The sequence below is a fragment of the Lissotriton helveticus genome, chromosome 7 (genome assembly GCF_964261635.1).
Source record: "Lissotriton helveticus chromosome 7, aLisHel1.1, whole genome shotgun sequence".
NCBI classification, from domain to species: domain Eukaryota; kingdom Metazoa; phylum Chordata; class Amphibia; order Caudata; family Salamandridae; genus Lissotriton; species Lissotriton helveticus.
The window spans coordinates 1596184729-1596203549 of NC_136068.1; the positions used below are offsets into that span (position 1 = coordinate 1596184729).

At 42.5% G+C, this 18821-nt stretch overlaps 1 protein-coding gene across 2 annotated transcripts in view; it reads left to right on the forward strand.

Moving 5' to 3' along the window:
* LOC144770561 (bifunctional polynucleotide phosphatase/kinase-like) overlaps positions 1-17357 on the forward strand; it is a 130855-nt gene extending 113498 nt beyond the window's left edge. Inside the window, exons 15-18 of one of the 2 annotated variants that reach the window (XR_013598926.1) lie at positions 12771-12858; positions 13927-13994; positions 14072-14494; positions 16361-17357. Coding sequence is in view for 1 of the 2 variants with exons in the window: in XM_078655179.1 (XP_078511305.1) it covers positions 12771-12858; positions 13927-13994; positions 14072-14192 (277 nt within the window). In the remaining variant the exon portion in view is untranslated. Of the gene's footprint in view, positions 1-12770; positions 12859-13926; positions 13995-14071 lie in introns of both variants that reach the window. The other variant, XM_078655179.1, reaches the window with a different exon arrangement.
* Positions 17358-18821: the final 1464 nt, after the last annotated feature.

The following is an 18821-nucleotide window of genomic DNA, read 5'->3' on the forward strand; positions in this document are numbered from 1 at the left end:
TTCTGGCGTTTCAGCCGTCTTCAGCCCCGCTTGCTTGAATCCAGTGGCAAAGTGAGCAAGGGACTCACGTCTGAGCATACCCTGCCAACTTATGGCGAACAAAGAAAAACCAAAGGAAATGATGGACGGAGCGTTGACAATACAAGCACTCACCCCCAGTCAACTGATCTGGGTTTAATCCATCACCATTCCTTAGCCCACTCTGCCACCCCAGTTCAGACATGGCCATATGCAAATCAGTCTGACCCTGTGCCTCATGGGAACAGTCCAGCCCGAACTGCCAAGCCATGCCTTCCCTGGACCGGAAACAAGCTACCGAGGACCGGTTTCTGGCATTTCAGCCGTCTTCAGCCCGGCTTGCTTGAATCCAGTGGCAAAGTGAGCAAGGGACTCACGTCTGAGCATGAAAGAGTCCCCCACTCTGGGCTGGGTGGACTAACAAAGGTATTTCACATACTCTAGTGCATGATTTAACTGACCGTGGTCTCCCCCATTCATTGTGTGAAATAGTAAGAGTCTCATACCTGCTCTGAAGAAGCTTTCCATAGTCTTCTCCTTATGCTGTGTATAATAGGAAGGGTATAGTACCTACTCTGGGTACTTTAAGGGAGCTAGCTGTCCATGGTCTCCCGCCCTTCGAGATCCAATAGTAAAGGTAAAGTTCTGATCCTGGATGCTTTAGGAGTTGTCTATGGTCATCCCCTCCAAATGTTGGGTGGAGCATTAAGGATTTTCTATCTGGTCTGGGTGCATGTACAGTCTAGGTCCTTACTCTATGTTGTGTTGAATAGCAAAGCTAGTCTACCTACCGAGGGTGCATGAAAGAGCTGTATGAAAGATGAGTATTACTATTAACGGTGGAGAGGAGTGAGCCTAATGGCTAGGGTGGTCAACCTCTAATCTGGGGAACCGGGTTCGAGTCTCGGCAATGACGCTGAGCATCCTGTGATTCTGGGCAAATCACTTAATCTCCCCGTGCCTAACAAAAATGAATGTGTCCTTATGTAATGCAACTTGTGCTATGTGAAGCGCTCTGATACCCGATACCGGGTCAAGTTCACGCTATATAAAACTCAGTAAAAAAAAGAACAATGTATTCAATCGAGCCTGGGTGCATGAGGTAGCAGTCCAGGGTCTAGCTGTATGCTGGCTGAAGGAGGGAGCATTCTGTCGGCATCCTCCTATCATGATCCACCATGTTTGATCTTTCTGCCAGACTTTCCTACCTGGTATCTGCCATCTATTACCCCCTGACCTGACTCTTTACCCCATAACCTAATGGTTTACCCCATAACCTAATGCCCATTATCTTCTGACCCAAGCCCACAGCTGCCACAAGCTTCTGCCCTCCTATTGATTGAGGTGTCAGAAGAAATCATGTCTTCATTGGACGTCCCACATGAGTCTAATTTATTACCTCCTCCTTTTCAGACTTCATGTGAGCCCTTTCTCAAGACTTGCTTGATCTTTTGACTACAGCATTTTCTTATTATCATCCATCTCAACCAGCAAGCCTCTGACTCTAAGCACTGCTTTTATGATTGACCAAAACAGGTTTGGCACTGGACAGTCACTAGCTTACTAAAGCTCAGACGCCTGAAAATTAGAAATTCTAATCTTGAGAAGAAATAAAGTGGGATTGGCTAGTCTCTCTGGCCAGCTAACATGGACCCTCCACTCTCTTTCCACTCTGCACCTAAACCTAAATCCCTAGGAGTAGCATTAGACTGCAAGATAACACAAAGCACAAACCAACACAATTTGTGGCTCAAGCTCCACATCCTAAGACATGCTCTGTCTTCTTTTCCGGCAGATCTTTGCGCATGATATCAAAGCTTGAGTACCATTGGTCCTCGAAAAATCAGACCAATGTTACCAGACCTGTAGGTCTAGTGCCTTGAATAATCTACTCAACCTAACTGTAATGCACTTTACCCGTAAACTTTTTTCAAATTGTGTGATCCTAGACAAATATTTTATATCATAGTCTCATTTTTCTTCATTATTACATACGAGAGCACCTTCAAATATGCGAATTTAGCATGTCTGCTATACAAAACACTCTTGTTTAATTTACAGACTAAGCCTTTGATCCATGTATTATAAAAATGTAGCCCATGCGTAGGGTACACATGACCCCTGACTTGCCTCTTACTTCTCTAATAGCTTTGTCATCAAGGCAAGGGCATGAATGTTTCTCAGTTCATGTTTATAAACTGGTACTTTTAATATATATATTACTAAAGCATGACGTGGTGGCACACTGTCATTTACAGACAAACATTTTTGTTGAAATGGCTACAAAGTTTCCCACTGACATGCAGTTTTACTGCTAAAACGATTTAGCGTACAAACAATAATGTTTGGAAAGTGAGTTTCAGCAAATATCTATCATTTGCACATAACCAAGTAAAGTATTCTGATTTATTTTGATCCCATTAAAATCTTTGTTTCCATCTCATTTCAGAGTTACAGGCAAGTGATTTTTCTAAGTACTGAAATATATTTTGAAATATTTGTACTGTGCATTTACAAGAATTTAAAAATGTTATGTGTCCAGCACAATTGGCACTTACAAAATCCTCTATCTTTGCAGTCAGAGAAAGAAAAGGTAAACATTAATCTCCAGGATAAAATAAGCAGCAATTTATTTGAAGACCTAAGCTGACTTTTGACCTCTGTCATTGTGCATTTTGTGCAGTAAATGGGAAAAGATAAAAACAAGATTTAAAGGTATCTTTATTCCTCATTCACTTTCTGAATGAGCAGAACACCTTTTCTTTGACTGCTTGAGCTCTCTCTCAAGACTGGGCCAGTAGGCACTAAAAATAGCTCACTCTGATACAATCTGACTCGCCATAGCAAGTGGGCCAGTAGACTTTTCTAGTCCTGACTGACGCTACAGATATAGGCTTATCTGTATCAAGTATGGTTACATTGCAGTGAACGCACAAGGCAGAAGTGTAACTGGTTTGGCAGATTAGCACATTTGATCACATATCTAAGGCTTTAAGGAATCTAAATTGTCTTGCAGTCCAGCAAAGGATCGATTTCATATGTCTCTGCCTGCTAACCTACTGGCTATCTGTCTTACAAAATGTAAAAGATTTGGTAGCAGATCTCTCCATCCAGAATTGTCCTACTATTTAGAATGCTCTGCTTCTCTCAGGAAGTTGGAAAAAGATTTGCTAAAGTTTATTAAAGTCATGGTAATGTGTCAGCCTGATCTACAGTGGCTTAAGATCTGATCCATAACAAGTTTTCTGATGTCACTCACTGTCTTCCTATCCTAGGCGATTACACCCCTAAGACTCCTACCAATATTAGGACTTTGCCACCCAGGCAGACACACACGGCAGAGTCACTGCTTAAAAAGTTATGAACTCCACTGCCACTATTGTGTGTCTTTCTTTGTCTTGGCACCTTTCTGCTGTTTTTCTTCACTCTCCCATATTTTAACTACACAGAAGCTGGTACATTAGCATAAAGTCAATGTCCAGTCTCCTATGCTAAGAAACCACGGTCCATATGTACTAATTCATTTTCTCACAGACACAAAATGAGCCAAACCATTTCTTACATCTGGCCACGTGGGTGGTTTTCCAAATCCATCCCTCTTCATAACCAAAAGTCCTTTCAGGTTTTGATATGAAGCTTGCAAGGTTCATCCCTGGTTTTCCCCTGAGCCCTTATTTTCTGAATGGGTGCAACATTATCTCCATGCCATTTGGGCTTTTATACTTAATCTTAGCTACTTAAAGGTTTACTGATCCTCAGGCTAGGTGTCTCTAACCCAGATTGCATGCTGGGATATGTATGTATTTTTCAAATACTACTAACTTTGTGGGGTTCTTTGCTCATAAGTAGGCTTTTCGGATTTCAGTTTCTATTTTTGGTAAATTCTGGTGCGGTTTTTTCAGTGATTTCAATACCTTAAAAACAGTGGTTATCAGTGATTACACATGTCCTCGTCATTAAAGACAACAGAAACAGTGTTTTTTCAGTGTTTATGGAACGTTTTACTTTTATTATTGCTTGCTTTCTGCACTGAAGGCATATAGACTGTGTACTTACAGTGTATATGAGGTTCAAATACAGTTTTGCAAATCAAACTTATTGTACTACACCATGCAATACTTCTTCAGTGAGTCTTTGGTCATGCACGATCACTCTTTCCTTCCCAGGTCAAGTCAATAAACTTTATTCGACTATATTTCATAGCCATAAAAGTACATAAAATCACATTACAAAGTAGGCAAGAATAAAACAGTTATAAACACAGATCAGAGATGTGCATGCTTCATAAAAATAAAAGCGTAAATGGAAATCACATTATCATAGTTTTACGCAAATGAAATACACTTTTGAGATAAGTCACAATAGAAGAAACAGTGAAAATGTCCTCCAAAGTCGAAATAGCCAAAAAGGCTGGGCGGCAAAATCTCAAATCCAAATATTTTAAAATGGGCACAATCCATCTCTTTCTGGATAACGAGTAAAATCTACAAAAAAAATAATATATGTGTATCTGATTGATCAGAGATACTATCACAGGGACATTTAGGCAAAACCCTTGCCCAGTCATTCATAACGGGGAAACTTAGTGATCTGAAAAGAATTCAAAATCTAAATCGAACTAATAGAAATCTTTCCTGTTCTTTCATGTGCAATTTGAGATAGGGTTGAATGGAGTTAACATTAGTAGCCAACTGGTGAGAGATCACGTTTTTTTCGTTAATTCACCTACTTGTCTTTGGTCATGGAAAAAAGCCAGACACAAAGTTTTGAGGTTTTTTCTGGTGATCCCAAACAGAGTTTCAGGGTCATCAAAAAACTCTGGATGCTTGATATTCTTACAGACTAATTTAATGTAACAAAACCATTTTATCCCTTTTGCCCCATCAAGTTTTAACACATCTCTCAGTATAAGTCTGTTTAGATGACATTTCTCATTACACCAAACACGATGCCATAATAAAATAGGTTGAACTCTGATTAGGTCTTCTAGGAATGGTATTCCCAGTTCAGTATGGCAATTGTAATTGGACATGCTCCTAGGGAGAGACAATAAGTAATGTAGGAAGTCATTTTCAGTCACTTGTAATTTATAGACATCTGAGTTTCCCCATAAGCCAGCCCCATAAAGTGCTACTGGGACACAGCTAGACTTATATATGTAAATAAGTTCTTTGACCGTTTTTTTGCCCAATTTTTTACTAAAAGATTTGACTGCCATGATCGCTTTAGAAAAAAGTAAGTTTCTCGTCTGTATTGCATTTGTCCAGTTTCCAGTTTGATCAAACAAAATGCCTAAATATGGAAAACTAGGAATATGGTGTATAGGGGTACCTTTAATGAACATTGTTTTTTTCTTCAGACGAACGTTCCCACCACAGTTCATTGCGAATGTCTTTGTGCAGTTAATCTCTAAATCCAATTTCTCCATGAAAACGCTAAAGGATGAAATCATGGTCTGCATTGCTAACGGGGTTCTAGCCATGAGCACCGTGTCGTCTGCGTAAATGAGTGCAGGTAGCCGACGGGCTGAGGCGGTTGGCATATCAATGCATTCCTGCAAAAGTGTGGCCTCAAGGTTATTAATATAAATAGAAAATAAAAAAGGGGGCAAGGACACACCCCTGCCTCACACCCCTGCTGATACTAAATTCCCTTGTGCATTCACCCCTCATGCCATATCTGACCATTGCACTGGCTTTGCTATATAATTGTCTTAAAAAACAGATAATGTTTAGTTAAAATAGTCCACAGTTTACTGTGATTTACAAAATCAAAGGCCGAGGTAAGATCTAGAAAAGTTAAGTATAATCTACCTTTCTTAGCTGTTGTATACTTTTCTGTTAATATCAAAAGATTTAGAGCTTGCTCGATAGTGCCAACCCCTTCTCGGAACCCATATTGGAGATCGGTAATTATATGGGATTCCTCAGCCCATTTCTGGAGTCTATCTAGGATAACTCTACCGATAATTTTTATATTAGAATCCAGCAAAGAAATAGGCCGGTAGCAGGCACAACTAGATCTATCTCCTTTTTAAAAAATTGGGATAATAATTGATTTAAACCATGTGTCGAGAAGGCCCAAAGAGATAGCGGCATTGAAAGATCTAGTGAGTAACGGGGCCCAGAGGCTAATGTCCTTCTTATAGATATCTAATGGAACCCCATCGGGACCTGGTGCCTTACCCCCGAGGCTCGACTTAATGCCCTTGGTTACTTCCTCGAGTGTGAAGTCAAGTTGTAATCCTGCTGAATGTTTTATCATGTCCTGGGACACTAAAGAAGAGTCTGTACTAACCGGTACAGGGTTATATAATTTTTCAAAGTGCTTGACCCATTCCCTTTCATCAATGGCAACCTCTATGCGAGCTTTAGTACTATCTTTAAAAAAGGGAGCATTGATAGCTTTCCAGAAAGAAGTCATATCCTTTGATTCTGCGGCCGTTAAGATGTCGGACCATGCTTTATTTTTTAGCTGGAGTTTTTGATTTTTAAGTGCCGTCTTATAATCTTTACGAAGGGTCTTTATAAGAGGTTGGTTTCTGGTTGTCTGTTGCAATGCTAATTTAAGTTTTTTATATGCCTTGCTACAGGCCGGTGAAAACCATCCTCTAACTTTGGTTTGTTTGTTATTGAACTTAAAATTGACCCAAAGCCCCTTTTTGATGTTTGATATTATTACTTTGAAATTAGTTATAATTTCGGCATCCTCAGAGTCATGATCCAGACAAACATCAAAATTTGCGCCACAGGTACTGACAAGGGCACTTAAAAAGACCTCGGGAACCACCCTGGTCCATTTAAGAGCATATCCATTTTGCCTATGGATGTCTATGCCCGTAGAAAAAACAGCAGCTCTAATTTGCACGGCTACCCTTGCGTCCCTGAGTACTAGCCTGATGGGAAAATGGTCACTCAGAGGAGAATTCAAAACATTACATTTAATTACACGATCCCTGTAACATGATGAAACAAGTATAAAATCTATAGTGGACATTGATCCTCTACCATTGAAAGTTGGGTAGAAATCGGTCTTGTTATGGCATATTTCGTTAGCGAACCCTAAGTCATATTTAAACAGAATCTCGTTTAGGGCATTCCCCAACAATGAATGTTCAAAGTGGGATGAATTGTCGTCTCTTTCCACAGAAAGTCCACAGATTCCGTTGCCAGATCTGTCACAAAGGGTACAATTAAAATCCCCACCCCAAATTATCGTATACAATCTATTTGAAGCATTTAAAATACTATCTAGTTCAAAAATCATGGTTTTGAATACTGTCCCTACATCGGCTGTTGGAATGTTATTATAAAAATTAACCAATAGTATAGAAACCGTGTCACCAAAATAAACCCCCACAATATGGAAGAAAGAATTCTGAAAGAGCATTTGTAGTTTACAAGATAAACGATTCGAAATGTATGTACATATCCCCCCTTTTGCTCGCCCGTGTATAGAACTAACAGCAGGGGTAGACACTGTTTTGAAACCACATAAATGATGATCTCTCTTCACCCAAGTCTCTTGTAAGCAAATTACATCGCTATTGTCCATGAATAACTTCCAGTCAGGGTTCTCTATTTTTGACAGAAGACCGGCTATATTCCAGAAATTAATGGACCATTGTTTATCAAATTTGTCAATAGAACCACCGGTAGTGCTCTGGGCACTATGTTGGATGATGGCCTCGGAACTGGTTCCCGTGTTTTCCCTACCTATTGGGTCTTCTAGGGATAAAGAAGGGCCGCTATTTGTCTCCAATAAATTGTCCTTGATTATGTTACAAAAATCGCCCCCAGTATGTTCCTGCCTCCCTACCTAGTGTTTTTCCTTTTTCAAGTTGCTACTTCTATAGTCAGTATTACCCTTCCCCGGCTCAGAGTTACATGCCTTAATATTAGAATGAGAGACATAAAGTCATTCATTTTCATCTAAACTGGACAGGGGGTAAAAGAAATTTGCTAGTGGTATGTCCCAGTATTCCCTAGAGTTAATGATATTGGGGTGTTTATTGGGAGCCACATATTGTTGTCGGTTAACACCCCTATACTGGGGCAAAAGGTTATCATACTGGGTATCATAACAATGAGCACGCTGATTGGAGACAGGATGTTGTCTCAGTGCGTAATTACGCATCATTGATGGATGATTAGTAGACATTTGTTGATACGAGGTTATGTCATGTGTATCATGAAAACTTGGGACTGGCTGATTCCAGAATGTATCAGGTATAGGTGGTGCATTGGATCTTTTAATAATTAGAGGATTGCGCACAGGTCTCAGTGAAGGTATGCTGGATTGCGTCATCAGGGTTTCTGGGTAAAAATAGCTAAGGTTCCGTGTGAATATGCCTCCCTCGCATTTCCCGGGGAACCAGTCGCTGATGTATGTAACCAATCTGTGATCTTTAAAATTAACTATGATCACATCCCCGTCTGTCTCTTTTGGTCGAATGCCCACCCAATTACAACGTCTCACAGAGACGATGTCACCATTAAGATGGGATGGAAGGGGTCTGTTTTTGCTCAGCCAGTGAATCACCTTATTCCTGAGACTAGAATTATGTTCGGTAGTTCCACCTGGTAGAGTTGGAACACCGGTGAGTATAATAACATAATTTGCTGACTCAGGGGGTAAATCCGCCACGCTAGTAACTTTGGATTTAAATGTTCTAGCGGCCCTAAGTGGGGGATCAGTTCTCTTATGTTCAAGTTTTGAATCAACAGGATGTGACTTATTTTTATCTGGAATCACGGCAGTTGTGACAGTATTACTAGTCACTCGGCTGGTCCGTGTATTAGCCACTATGGTTTTGTTCTTTGAACTGGTGTCAATCTGTGGACCTGGATGATTAGTAGTCTGTGATTTGCTAAAGTTTTTAGATGACTGTTGGGATGTTGAATTTTTCCCTGTCCTGATCTGGTCCATGACCTCCCCCAACCTTTTAATCCTTTCAATGAGGGGAATTAATAATGATTTTAAAAATGTTTCAATGCCTTCGAGCAACCCTTCATAATTAGGGGCAGGGTTTGTATCAGCCTTCTCTGCCTCTATTATTCTCTTATGTGATGGATACATATTGCTAGTAACAAAAGGTGGAAATCTACCCCCCTTGTTTGCCCATCCCTTTCTTCTCCGTTTTCTAGGCGGAGAACGATTGACACTACTGGTCCCTGTCGGTAAGGATTTTTTTAGGTTTTTGCCCATAATGTTGGTTAAGTGGGCATCCGGGACCAGGGGGGTGAATATCGGGGATGGCACATTTATGTTATGTAAAGGAGCAGCTTCGCTCGGCAGAGGAGTACTTAAGTCCACCAGAGAGTTCGATATTTGAGTTCTCTCCAAGGTATTTGAATCGAGAGGAGTTAGAGTGTCGTCTATTACTATATGGGTATCTTGGAAGATAAGGGGAATATTATCCGTACTAAATAAGTAAGCATCTGAATCAATGTGGATTGGTGAATCAGTGATGGTATTGGTCTCAGCAATCTGCAGTAAGGTGGGTGGTCGCTTTTTAAGTAATTCAATTGAGAGTCTACGTTCGGCACGCCTTTCCGCGAGACTAATCTCTCTGTCCACCTCTATATTGGCTCTGGCAAAATACTTATCTAGTGGACCGAGAATGGATACCCCTACAGTACTAGGTAGGGTGTTAGAGACTGGGGTGGACATAGTTGCTTTATAAAGATGTCGGTAAACTACAACTAATAAGAATATCCCTTAAACATAGAATAATACAAATTAGGGGCACACACAATAAAATACAAAGTTATGAGGGATATGAATTTAAGTCAGAGTTACAATACCACCACAACTAAAAGCACGTATAAAGGGGGGGTTGGCCCGGCCCAGCCTCCGTCAGCCCCGGACGGCCACAGACAGTCCCGCCCTTGTCCCGGGCTTCTCCCGGGACGCTCCCGCGCCGTGGGTAATGACCTTGTCTTAAATAGATGGGCCGTTGGGTTGTAGGCGGGGCGTGGTGGACACGGAGAGCGGCCAGGTGTCGTGAGGCGCGGTTTGCAGAGGCTTCTGGTCTTGGAAGTCATGCCCCGCTCGCTCGCAGCCCTGGTCCAGCACACGCAACAGAGTCAAAGTTTCCTGGGTGTCACAGGTGCGCAGCGGGACCCGCGAAGCGGGTTCCGCAAGTTGTGAAGGAAAAACGGGTCTAAAAAAGCCTTCAGCCCTCAGCAGCAGTCGATCAGTTTACAATGGTGTCCCACGTCGGTTCCTCCTTCCCAGCCTTTTCAAGATTGCAGGCGGGGCGTGGTGGACAGGGAGAGCGGCCAGGTATCGTGAGGCGTGGTTTGCAGAGGCTTCTGGTCTTGGAAGTCCTGCCCCGCTCGCTCGCAGCCCTGGTCCAGCACACGCAACAGAGTCAAAGTTTCCTGGGTGTCACAGGTGCGCAGCGGGACCCGCGAAGCGGGTTCCGCAAGTTGTGAAGGAAAAACGGGTCTAAAAAAGCCTTCAGCCCTCAGCAGCAGTCGATCAGTTTACAATGGTGTCCCAGGTAAATTTGTATCTGTGAAAAGTCCCTCTCAACATTGGCACTTGAGACGGGCAATGCCAAAACAGCCAGGACACAATTTCTTAACTCTGGCCACCTACATAGCTTTCCATGCCAATACTGGTACACCTGAAGATTGTGATTCTCTGGAACTGATTCTTTAACAAATGCATTGAACTGGGCACATATGCACTCAAAGTTATTGAAGAGGTCAAAAATGAAGCAGTACTTTTCAAAGTCTGGAGAAAATTCCCTTTCGCGGAAGAGCTCTAGAACTTGTGTGGAGTACTACAGTGAGGCTTCAATGACTTCAAATGCCATGGCCGGTGATGGGACATTTCTATGCATCATTGCAAGCCATTACTCATGCATTGTAAATATACATTTTCTGAATTGCTCCTCAACTTTTTTTTGCTTAGCAAGTGGCAAGCATTTTAACATGGAACATGTTGAAGTACCAAAGTCACTAAAAGTGTCATCCAGCCTAATGTCAAGGAGATATTTCACATCTATACCAGTTACGCTGAACACTTGGTAGACAAGGGTGTTTTCAGGCTCTAGCTTTTTATATTACATCCACTACAGCAGTCATGTTTTCCTGTAAAAATGTAAGAACGCAATAGAGTGTTCTTTTTTCACATTAATATCAATATGTGACCAACGATCCTCACATTATTTGCCTTTGGCATCATCGCTAAGCAAAAATTCTGTAAACGGTGCATATGGATAAAATGGCATTCACTGCCTCTAGGACTGAGAAGCACTGGCTAAATGTCACTGTTTGGGTGAATCTTTCTTTGATGCTCACGAAGCAAAAAATTAGAAATACTTGCATTTTAATTCCCATGCATAACGAATCAGTGCACCAGAATGAACTACAAAGTTGATAGCCTTCTTCATTAACTCTGAAGATTGTAAATGAGCTTTCAGCATACAATATAGGAAGTGGCAAGGATCTCTTGCAGGGAAGCACTTCAGCTCAGATATCGATTTTGACAGGTCATCACACAACTGTTTCATATACATAGCTTAATCACTGCAAATACAAACAGTATCACTCCAATCTTTGTTGAATTTGGTTAGAACATTTTGCTGCAGCATTCCAAGTGACACTGTGTTCGTATTTTCTAAACATCTCGTGCCATGTCTTCAACACTACCCAAGATGCTTGGTAGCAGCACTCTTTTCACATATACCTGTCACTGCACCTTGCATTGAATGTTTAAAGCCTGGGGTGTTTGGCAATTCACCTTCTATCAATACGAACTCACTAAAAAAGGGGGTTGATGTGTCAAAGGGTTGCACCCATTTTCTATCTGTGGGTAAATGTGATGGTATATATTGGGAATATTCTCATGAAACCAGCCATTTTACCTATCAGTGAAAGAATCAAATGTAGCCAAAATATTAAATATGATTTAGATATTTCTGATTCTCCACAGTTTATAAATTAATCAAATTTAACCTAAACATGCTTTGAAACCCCGCAACTTTAGACCAAAGACCACAAAACTGACAAATGCAAATGTGACCTACATAAAAAGCAAAACTCAAGCAGAATAATGTTAGCCCAGTCTTTCTTGCTGCTATCTTGTATAACAAAGTTACATTGTGTTGGCCCCTTCAGGAAGAAATACAAATGACTCACTCTCCTTTTATTTTCTTCGAATGGCATTTAGTTTGTGGTTCTGCTGGTATTTCTACAGTGTTTATATGTTTACACCAGTGAGGGCTATTTCCCTTTGGGTGGGGTTTTATCAGTTAATATAGGTTTAAACCTAAAATAGGATAACCTGCTCATAAGATATTGATGTGTATACAGTCAAGGGCCAAAGCAAGTTTACTTTCCAGTATATTGGCTGAGTAGATGTGATGTTCATGGTGGTTTTGTGATATGCTTCTCACACTTTTTTGTAAGCAATAGCTGTAGAGAATATCCCTAGTTTGGTCAAGCTATGCCAATATGTATCCTCACATTTTCATGATTAAGAATGTATTGCCTGTTGCTTAACCTTTCTATGTGCTTTGATACAATAGTCACTGTTGTAAAGAAAGCAGGTTGGAATACATAAGTACAAGACAATCTAGAAGAAGACAGAGCTGTACTAGGAGTACCATACTACTTAAGTCTGTAACTTGTACTGTTGTAAATCCCTGCTATACCTCCTTCAAAACTCCAGTTAAATTAACATTCTTCCAAGTCATATAAATACATTGAGTTGTCTCATTTTCCCCACTCTCTCTTCAGGTATGTTGAGGTTGCAAAGAAAGCTGGAGTCCCCGTCAGGTGTTTCTTGTTCACTGCAACTATAGAGATGGCAAAACACAACAACACTGTGAGTAATGGGCTGAGCTAAAAAAAAAACAGTGTAGTGCGAGCAGGTGGTGATGATGACAGGAAGTCACATGGAGGCAGATTTGAAAATGGCCAAGCTCACATATGAGGAAGGCTCTCCGAGGAGTAGAGATCAGAAGGTAGATCTTACAAACACTTGCGGAATGCACAGGGCTCACCTAAATCTAGTAGATCTTACAGGGGGGAGGCTAGAAGAGTCACTACTTTGTGTTATAATAACCTACATCATGGACAATTCAAAAGTGGAGGCTGGACGCAATGACACTTCTGCTCTTCCAGACTCCTACTTGCATACGTCCCACTCATACCGAAAACCCGGTTTGGCGGTCGAGACTTCTACATCGCTCCTAAAGCGTAGAATACCCTCTCCCCACATATAAGAGTCTCCTTCTCACTTCTTGAATGCCGCCTGGTACTGAAGACCTGCCTTTTTGATTAGTCCCACAAGGCCCTCGGTTTGGCTAGACTCACAATTGTTCAGCACGGAATCCCTCTAGGGTGCGCTGTACAAATCTGCACAACATAACGTCAGGCTGCGAAACAGGAGTAAAGTATTAGTGGGGCTTGAAGTGAGGAGTAAGCGACCTGGAGAGAGCTGTGTTAGGTGAGAAGAGTAAAGGCCCAGGAGAAAACCAAGGTAAAGAGTTGGTTGTAATGGGCAAGAAGTTGTTGTTGCAAAAGGAGTTAATGGTTACGAGAGATACTGCAAGGAGAGAGATGTAGAGGGCAAGGAGAGTTTTGGGCTAGAGAAAAGTAATGGGCTAGTATGTAGCAAGTAGTAGTTGATGTAAAGGGAATTGTGACCGCTATGGAGGTGAGAGATGGATAGGAAAAGTAAGAGAAAAAAGGGAAAAGGCCGAGAGGTGAGGATTATAATTGAAGCTTCAACAAAGTTGCATTGACTGGAATGTGCGCTGTGTATCTGTGATGTAGACCAAATAACTCATCGCCCACGAATGTGTACCCTATACTCCTTCATGCCACAAAAATAAGAACCTTCCTGCAAACCTTGGTTTCTGATGGACTAATCTGTGATTATTTGTTCCAGTTCCGGGAAATGACGTACACAGGCCAGGGTCACGAACATGTCAGTGACATGGTCTTCAACCTCTACAAGTGAGTTGGCTGGGAGTGCATGTGACAACTGGTGTCTGTTTCCTGCTTGTGTAATAACCTGTCTTTGTCTGTTGCAGGAGCAAGTATGTGGCGCCTTCCTTGAAAGAGGGCTTCACTGAGATCCTGAAAATCCATTTTGTGCCTAGTTTCAAGGACCCGGAGCTTGAAGCCAATTACCGCTTATTTTTAGAGGGATGATGCCTTTGATGTTGCTGGAGCAGCAGTGTTACAGGAGAGGAGAGTGCAGTGTGCAGCAAACCCTGGGGCAGGGGTGTAGGGCTCAACTTGACAGATGGTGCCATATTTTTTATTTGGGTATAAGTCAGCCATCATGATTTGTGAAGAACTTTTGCCAAGGGTCTTAGATCAACAAAAGAACTGCATGCACCCAAAAATGAATTCCACAAACTAACTTTACTACTAACTGTGCCTTTCTTACCTATACAATCCATCTTCCATATTTTCATGCTATAACACTGTGCTCCTTCAGGAAAGAGTGAGTCCCTCAATGGGGGGTTGGGGGGGGGCAGCTGCTGCAGCAAAGCATAGCTTAGGGCAAAGGTCTTCAAACTTTTGCCGGCCAAGCCCCCCTGTCTAAACCTTTTTACACGTCGAGCCCCCCCCACCGCCACCACCACCTGATAAAAAAGTTCTAGAAGCTGGTACTCTGCATCATTGATGGCCATTCCCTCCTGCAGAGCCCATGTTGTATAGGGCAAATAATATTAAATAAAGTAAGAGTGTTTAGTAAACTGAAGTTTTTGTAGTGCATGTGCTTATTCTAAAGTTCAAATGAAAAGAAAACAATTAGCACAACAAAATTCATTGATGCTTTGTTTTTCACATAAAACACAACATTTAGGATAGATTAGCAAAAACACTCCCAAAACAGAGGTGTGGGAGTGCATGTTTTTCTCCACTGTGTAGATGGATTCTTGCGTCTGCTATCCTTAGGTTGTGCTCCACTTCCAGTCTTGAGCAGTGCCTGGAAATGGGAGGGCTCACAAAATGTAATATATTTTTTTCAGTTTTATATAGCGCGAACATGACCCAAAGGTATTGGAGCGCTTTACAGGAGCATCTTTTACATTACACAAGCACACATTCATTTTTTGTAAGCACAGGGAGATTTAGTGATTTGCCTAGAATCATAGGATGTTGAGCAGACATCAAGAATTGAACCTGGTTTCCCAGCTCTACAGTCATCAGCTCTGGCCGTTGTGCCACATCCTTGCCCCTAAACAAGATATCAGACTTTCCAGGGAAGGTACTTAAAATGCAGGTTGAGCTGCCTGGTAGGTTGCTCTCCCTTAATTTGGAGGTGAGGGGTAACTCCTTTATAGTCTCCGCCACCTATGCACCAAATAAACACCAGGAAAGCTTTCCTTAAAACGCAATTGGGAGAGTGGTGTCCTCACCGGACAAAGACGTACTGGTAGGGGATGACTTTAATGTGGTAAATGATGTACACTTAGACAAGTCCACACAGACAGTAAGGCAATTGGAAGCTCTTTCAATGCAGGGGTGGCTGGCAGACATGGGATATGAGGAGGTGTGACGACAACACAGTTCAAACACAAGGGTATACATATCCATTTCTGCTGCACACCAGACATTTGCTCGGATAGACCTCTTTCTGAACTCCCCTTGTCTCACCTTGGCAACTGTGCCAGCTGACATTGGGGTAGGTGCTCTATCGGACCACTCACCTATCCCTCTCACATTGCGGCTCCCTAGGGGAGGGGGTACCTCAACAAAGCTCTTGGCGTCTCAAACCCAAGCGACTCATTTATGAAGCGAATATTTCCAAAATTGCAGGGGTAATCCGAGACTTCTTTGAAAACCATGACACGAATGATACACCAATTGCATTGGTGTGGGATACCTTAACGGAGGGCGTGAGGGGGAATTTCATTGACATGTCGTCTGGGCTTAATAAAAACAGGTGGGACAAATGTGAGTAATTGAAAAGGGAAATTAGGGAACTGAAAGGAGTTAATTTATGCACTGGCTCTCACAAAGCAGCATACAGCATCTCGTAAATAACATAGAGCATATGATCTAGATGCAGCAGAATATGCACTCCTAGACACTGGACAGAAATGTTATGCTGGGGAAATAAATCAGGCCGGCTCCTCGCACAGTGGCTCCAAGCCCAGACAATCAGCAACGGGTTTCTGAGACTGTGGGTTTGCTGGGGGCCCGAGTGTATTCTGATGATCAGATAGCCAAAGAATCTGAGCAATTTTTTTCCACTTGACAAGCACTTCACAGGTCTTTAAAAGACCATTTACGCGTTAATGCGGCTTTGTTTTTCACCCCTTCTTAGAGCACCTGAATCTCCACTCTTCCTATTGCTGGAATAGCCCCCCCCCCAACTCCCTACCACCTCTGAAATCGTTGCGCCTCCAGACACTCAGCCCAGCCCCCAGCAGCTGGGGCTGCAGCAGCCCGGGCTGAGATACACGACTGGCGCCTGAAAGCAACAATAGAAGGTGGAGGGCGCGGCCCCCCCTGGAGGGATGCTGCGCCCCCCAAGGGGGGCGCACCCCACAGTTTGAAGACCTATGGCTTACGGTAAGACTGCCATGTGCAAAAACGCAATGGGTGACCAAACCCAGTCACACTCTGACTGTCGGAAGACGTACACATAAACTGCATTTCTGTTGGGGGGTGACTGAACTTTGGGCAAAATTGCACACACTGCAGTGAATGTGGTTGCACGGTGATAGCAGTGTTGACGCTGCAAGTTGCATATCAGGAAGATGCTGATTGTTTTGGGCAGTAACACTGCACAAGGATAGTAGTGCAGTGTTAATACCCCCCCCCCCATTCCTAGCTCATGTCTCTCACCTGTTTCTTGGCCATTGTCCTGTTGCTCCTAAATGAGGCTTGGATAGTACCACAAAGCTGGTTCTTTGATTATCCCTCTTTACTTGTTTAATGTCTAGTGCCCCTAATTTCCCTTTCTCTTGATATCTATGTGCAGAGTTTTTTTTTTAATTTTAGTAAAAGTATCTTGTGTATGCATGAACACTGTAAGAAGCAGCAGGAGAGAGAGCAAGGGATCAGTTGGCAGAGATCTAGTTTTCCCAATTATACACACTCCCAGGTCTGTTGCTTAAGGATCACATCTCTCCCATGTGACCCACAGCCTCAATTACTTTCTTCCTGTCTTTCTCTCATTGGCACTCCACTTTGTTGTAAATCTCCAACCATGTGTATGTAGTCAGGAATTATGTCTGTGTGTCAGATACCAAAGGTAGAGCCCATGCGCCAGCTGTTGTGCCTGCCTTTCCCTTTTCAGGGCGATGCCAGCTTGTCTATTTTGCCCATGTGTAATAAAGAATACTTGACATTTTACCATTATGGCTTTCTGCATTCTGTTGATTCTTATGCAGCCACGCTGGCTCTGTATTCATCTTTGTAAAGATTTGATCTGAGCTCTTCCCCATCCATTTCTTCTCTTTATCTGTCTTAAATTTCTTCTTTTCTCCTTGCCTTCTTTTAAATCAGGTTAGTTTTCTCATTTCCTCGCTGTTTTTGGTACTTGCTGGTAATCTCTCCTTGCTTTCTTTCTGGTTGCCCTCTTGCCTCCTTTCCTAACTTTTCTTTCCTTTGTCCCTTACTAATTCTACATCTGTCAATTGGTTTTTGCCTTGCGCTTCTCCTATCGCTCTGAGATGGATCCCATGTGCAATCAGCTGCCTTGGAGCCAGTGGCGGTCAAATTTCCATGATTCGCTTCTCCACTGGAGTTGCTAAAGAGAAGAGGCACTTTAGGTTTGCATGGATTATACACAATTACATCCTGTCTTCTCAGAGTGCGAGGATTTTCTGATGAATACTTCTAACCGCTGATTCATCACCATTAGTATATCCCCAGGTAGCACAGTGGATCCGGACATTTTTCATAAGTGTTCCAGCATACCAAGGATGATGACCTGCAGATATCACCTGGCGCCAGACTGGATCCCAAAACCTTTAATAGCAGTGCTCTTGCACACAGTTGGTGACGCTGTGCAGCGCTACATTTTGTTTTGTCCAGAAATGACAAACAGCGAAATGTATAAGCCCCACCCCTGCGCACTGATTTCAGTTCCTTACTTTCTGCGCCTTTGAACGTAGATCAGGAGCTCTGGTTTTCTTTTTCCTTGTCAGGTTGATGAGATTTTTTCCTTCAAAACATTTCCAACAGGATTGCAAGGGAACTATGTCCCCCCCAAAAACTTCAGGATTTGAACCATGCTGGGACTGTTGCAAACAAATGTCTGGGGCAGACCTGCACGAGGTATGCCTTTGGTGTATGGGCTTGAGATACGACTCCAAGTTGTGTGAGGAATGCGCCCTCCTCAACCAAAGTTGATCCAGGAACTTGAAGCAAAACTGTACATCACCAAATACCAGAAAAACACATGCAATTGTCACTTGAAGTTAAGAGCGTAGACTGATTCACACTCTTAAGGTCGTTCCCATGACAGTTCTTGTCGAGTATGAAGTCTTAGGGTAATTGCAAACTGAAATCGAAGATGAAACACTAGAAAGCTAAGCCTGACTCATTCCCATCCCGCCACTCTCTATGTCCAGACAAGTCACAGGGGCATGAGCATGGCACGCTGTCTTGCTCCCGATCCTCCGAGGAGCTGATTCCACAATTGATCCCAATGCACCCCTATGTTCCCAGAGTCCTCAGCAATGCCACAATAAATTGAGGTGTTTTGGGAAGCCCAATTGTGCATTCTTTGGCACATTTTAGGTTCCCTCTAGTGCAATTCTGGTGTCCGAACCCGAGCCAAACTCTTCCAGGCCTTGACCGAGGTCGCATTCC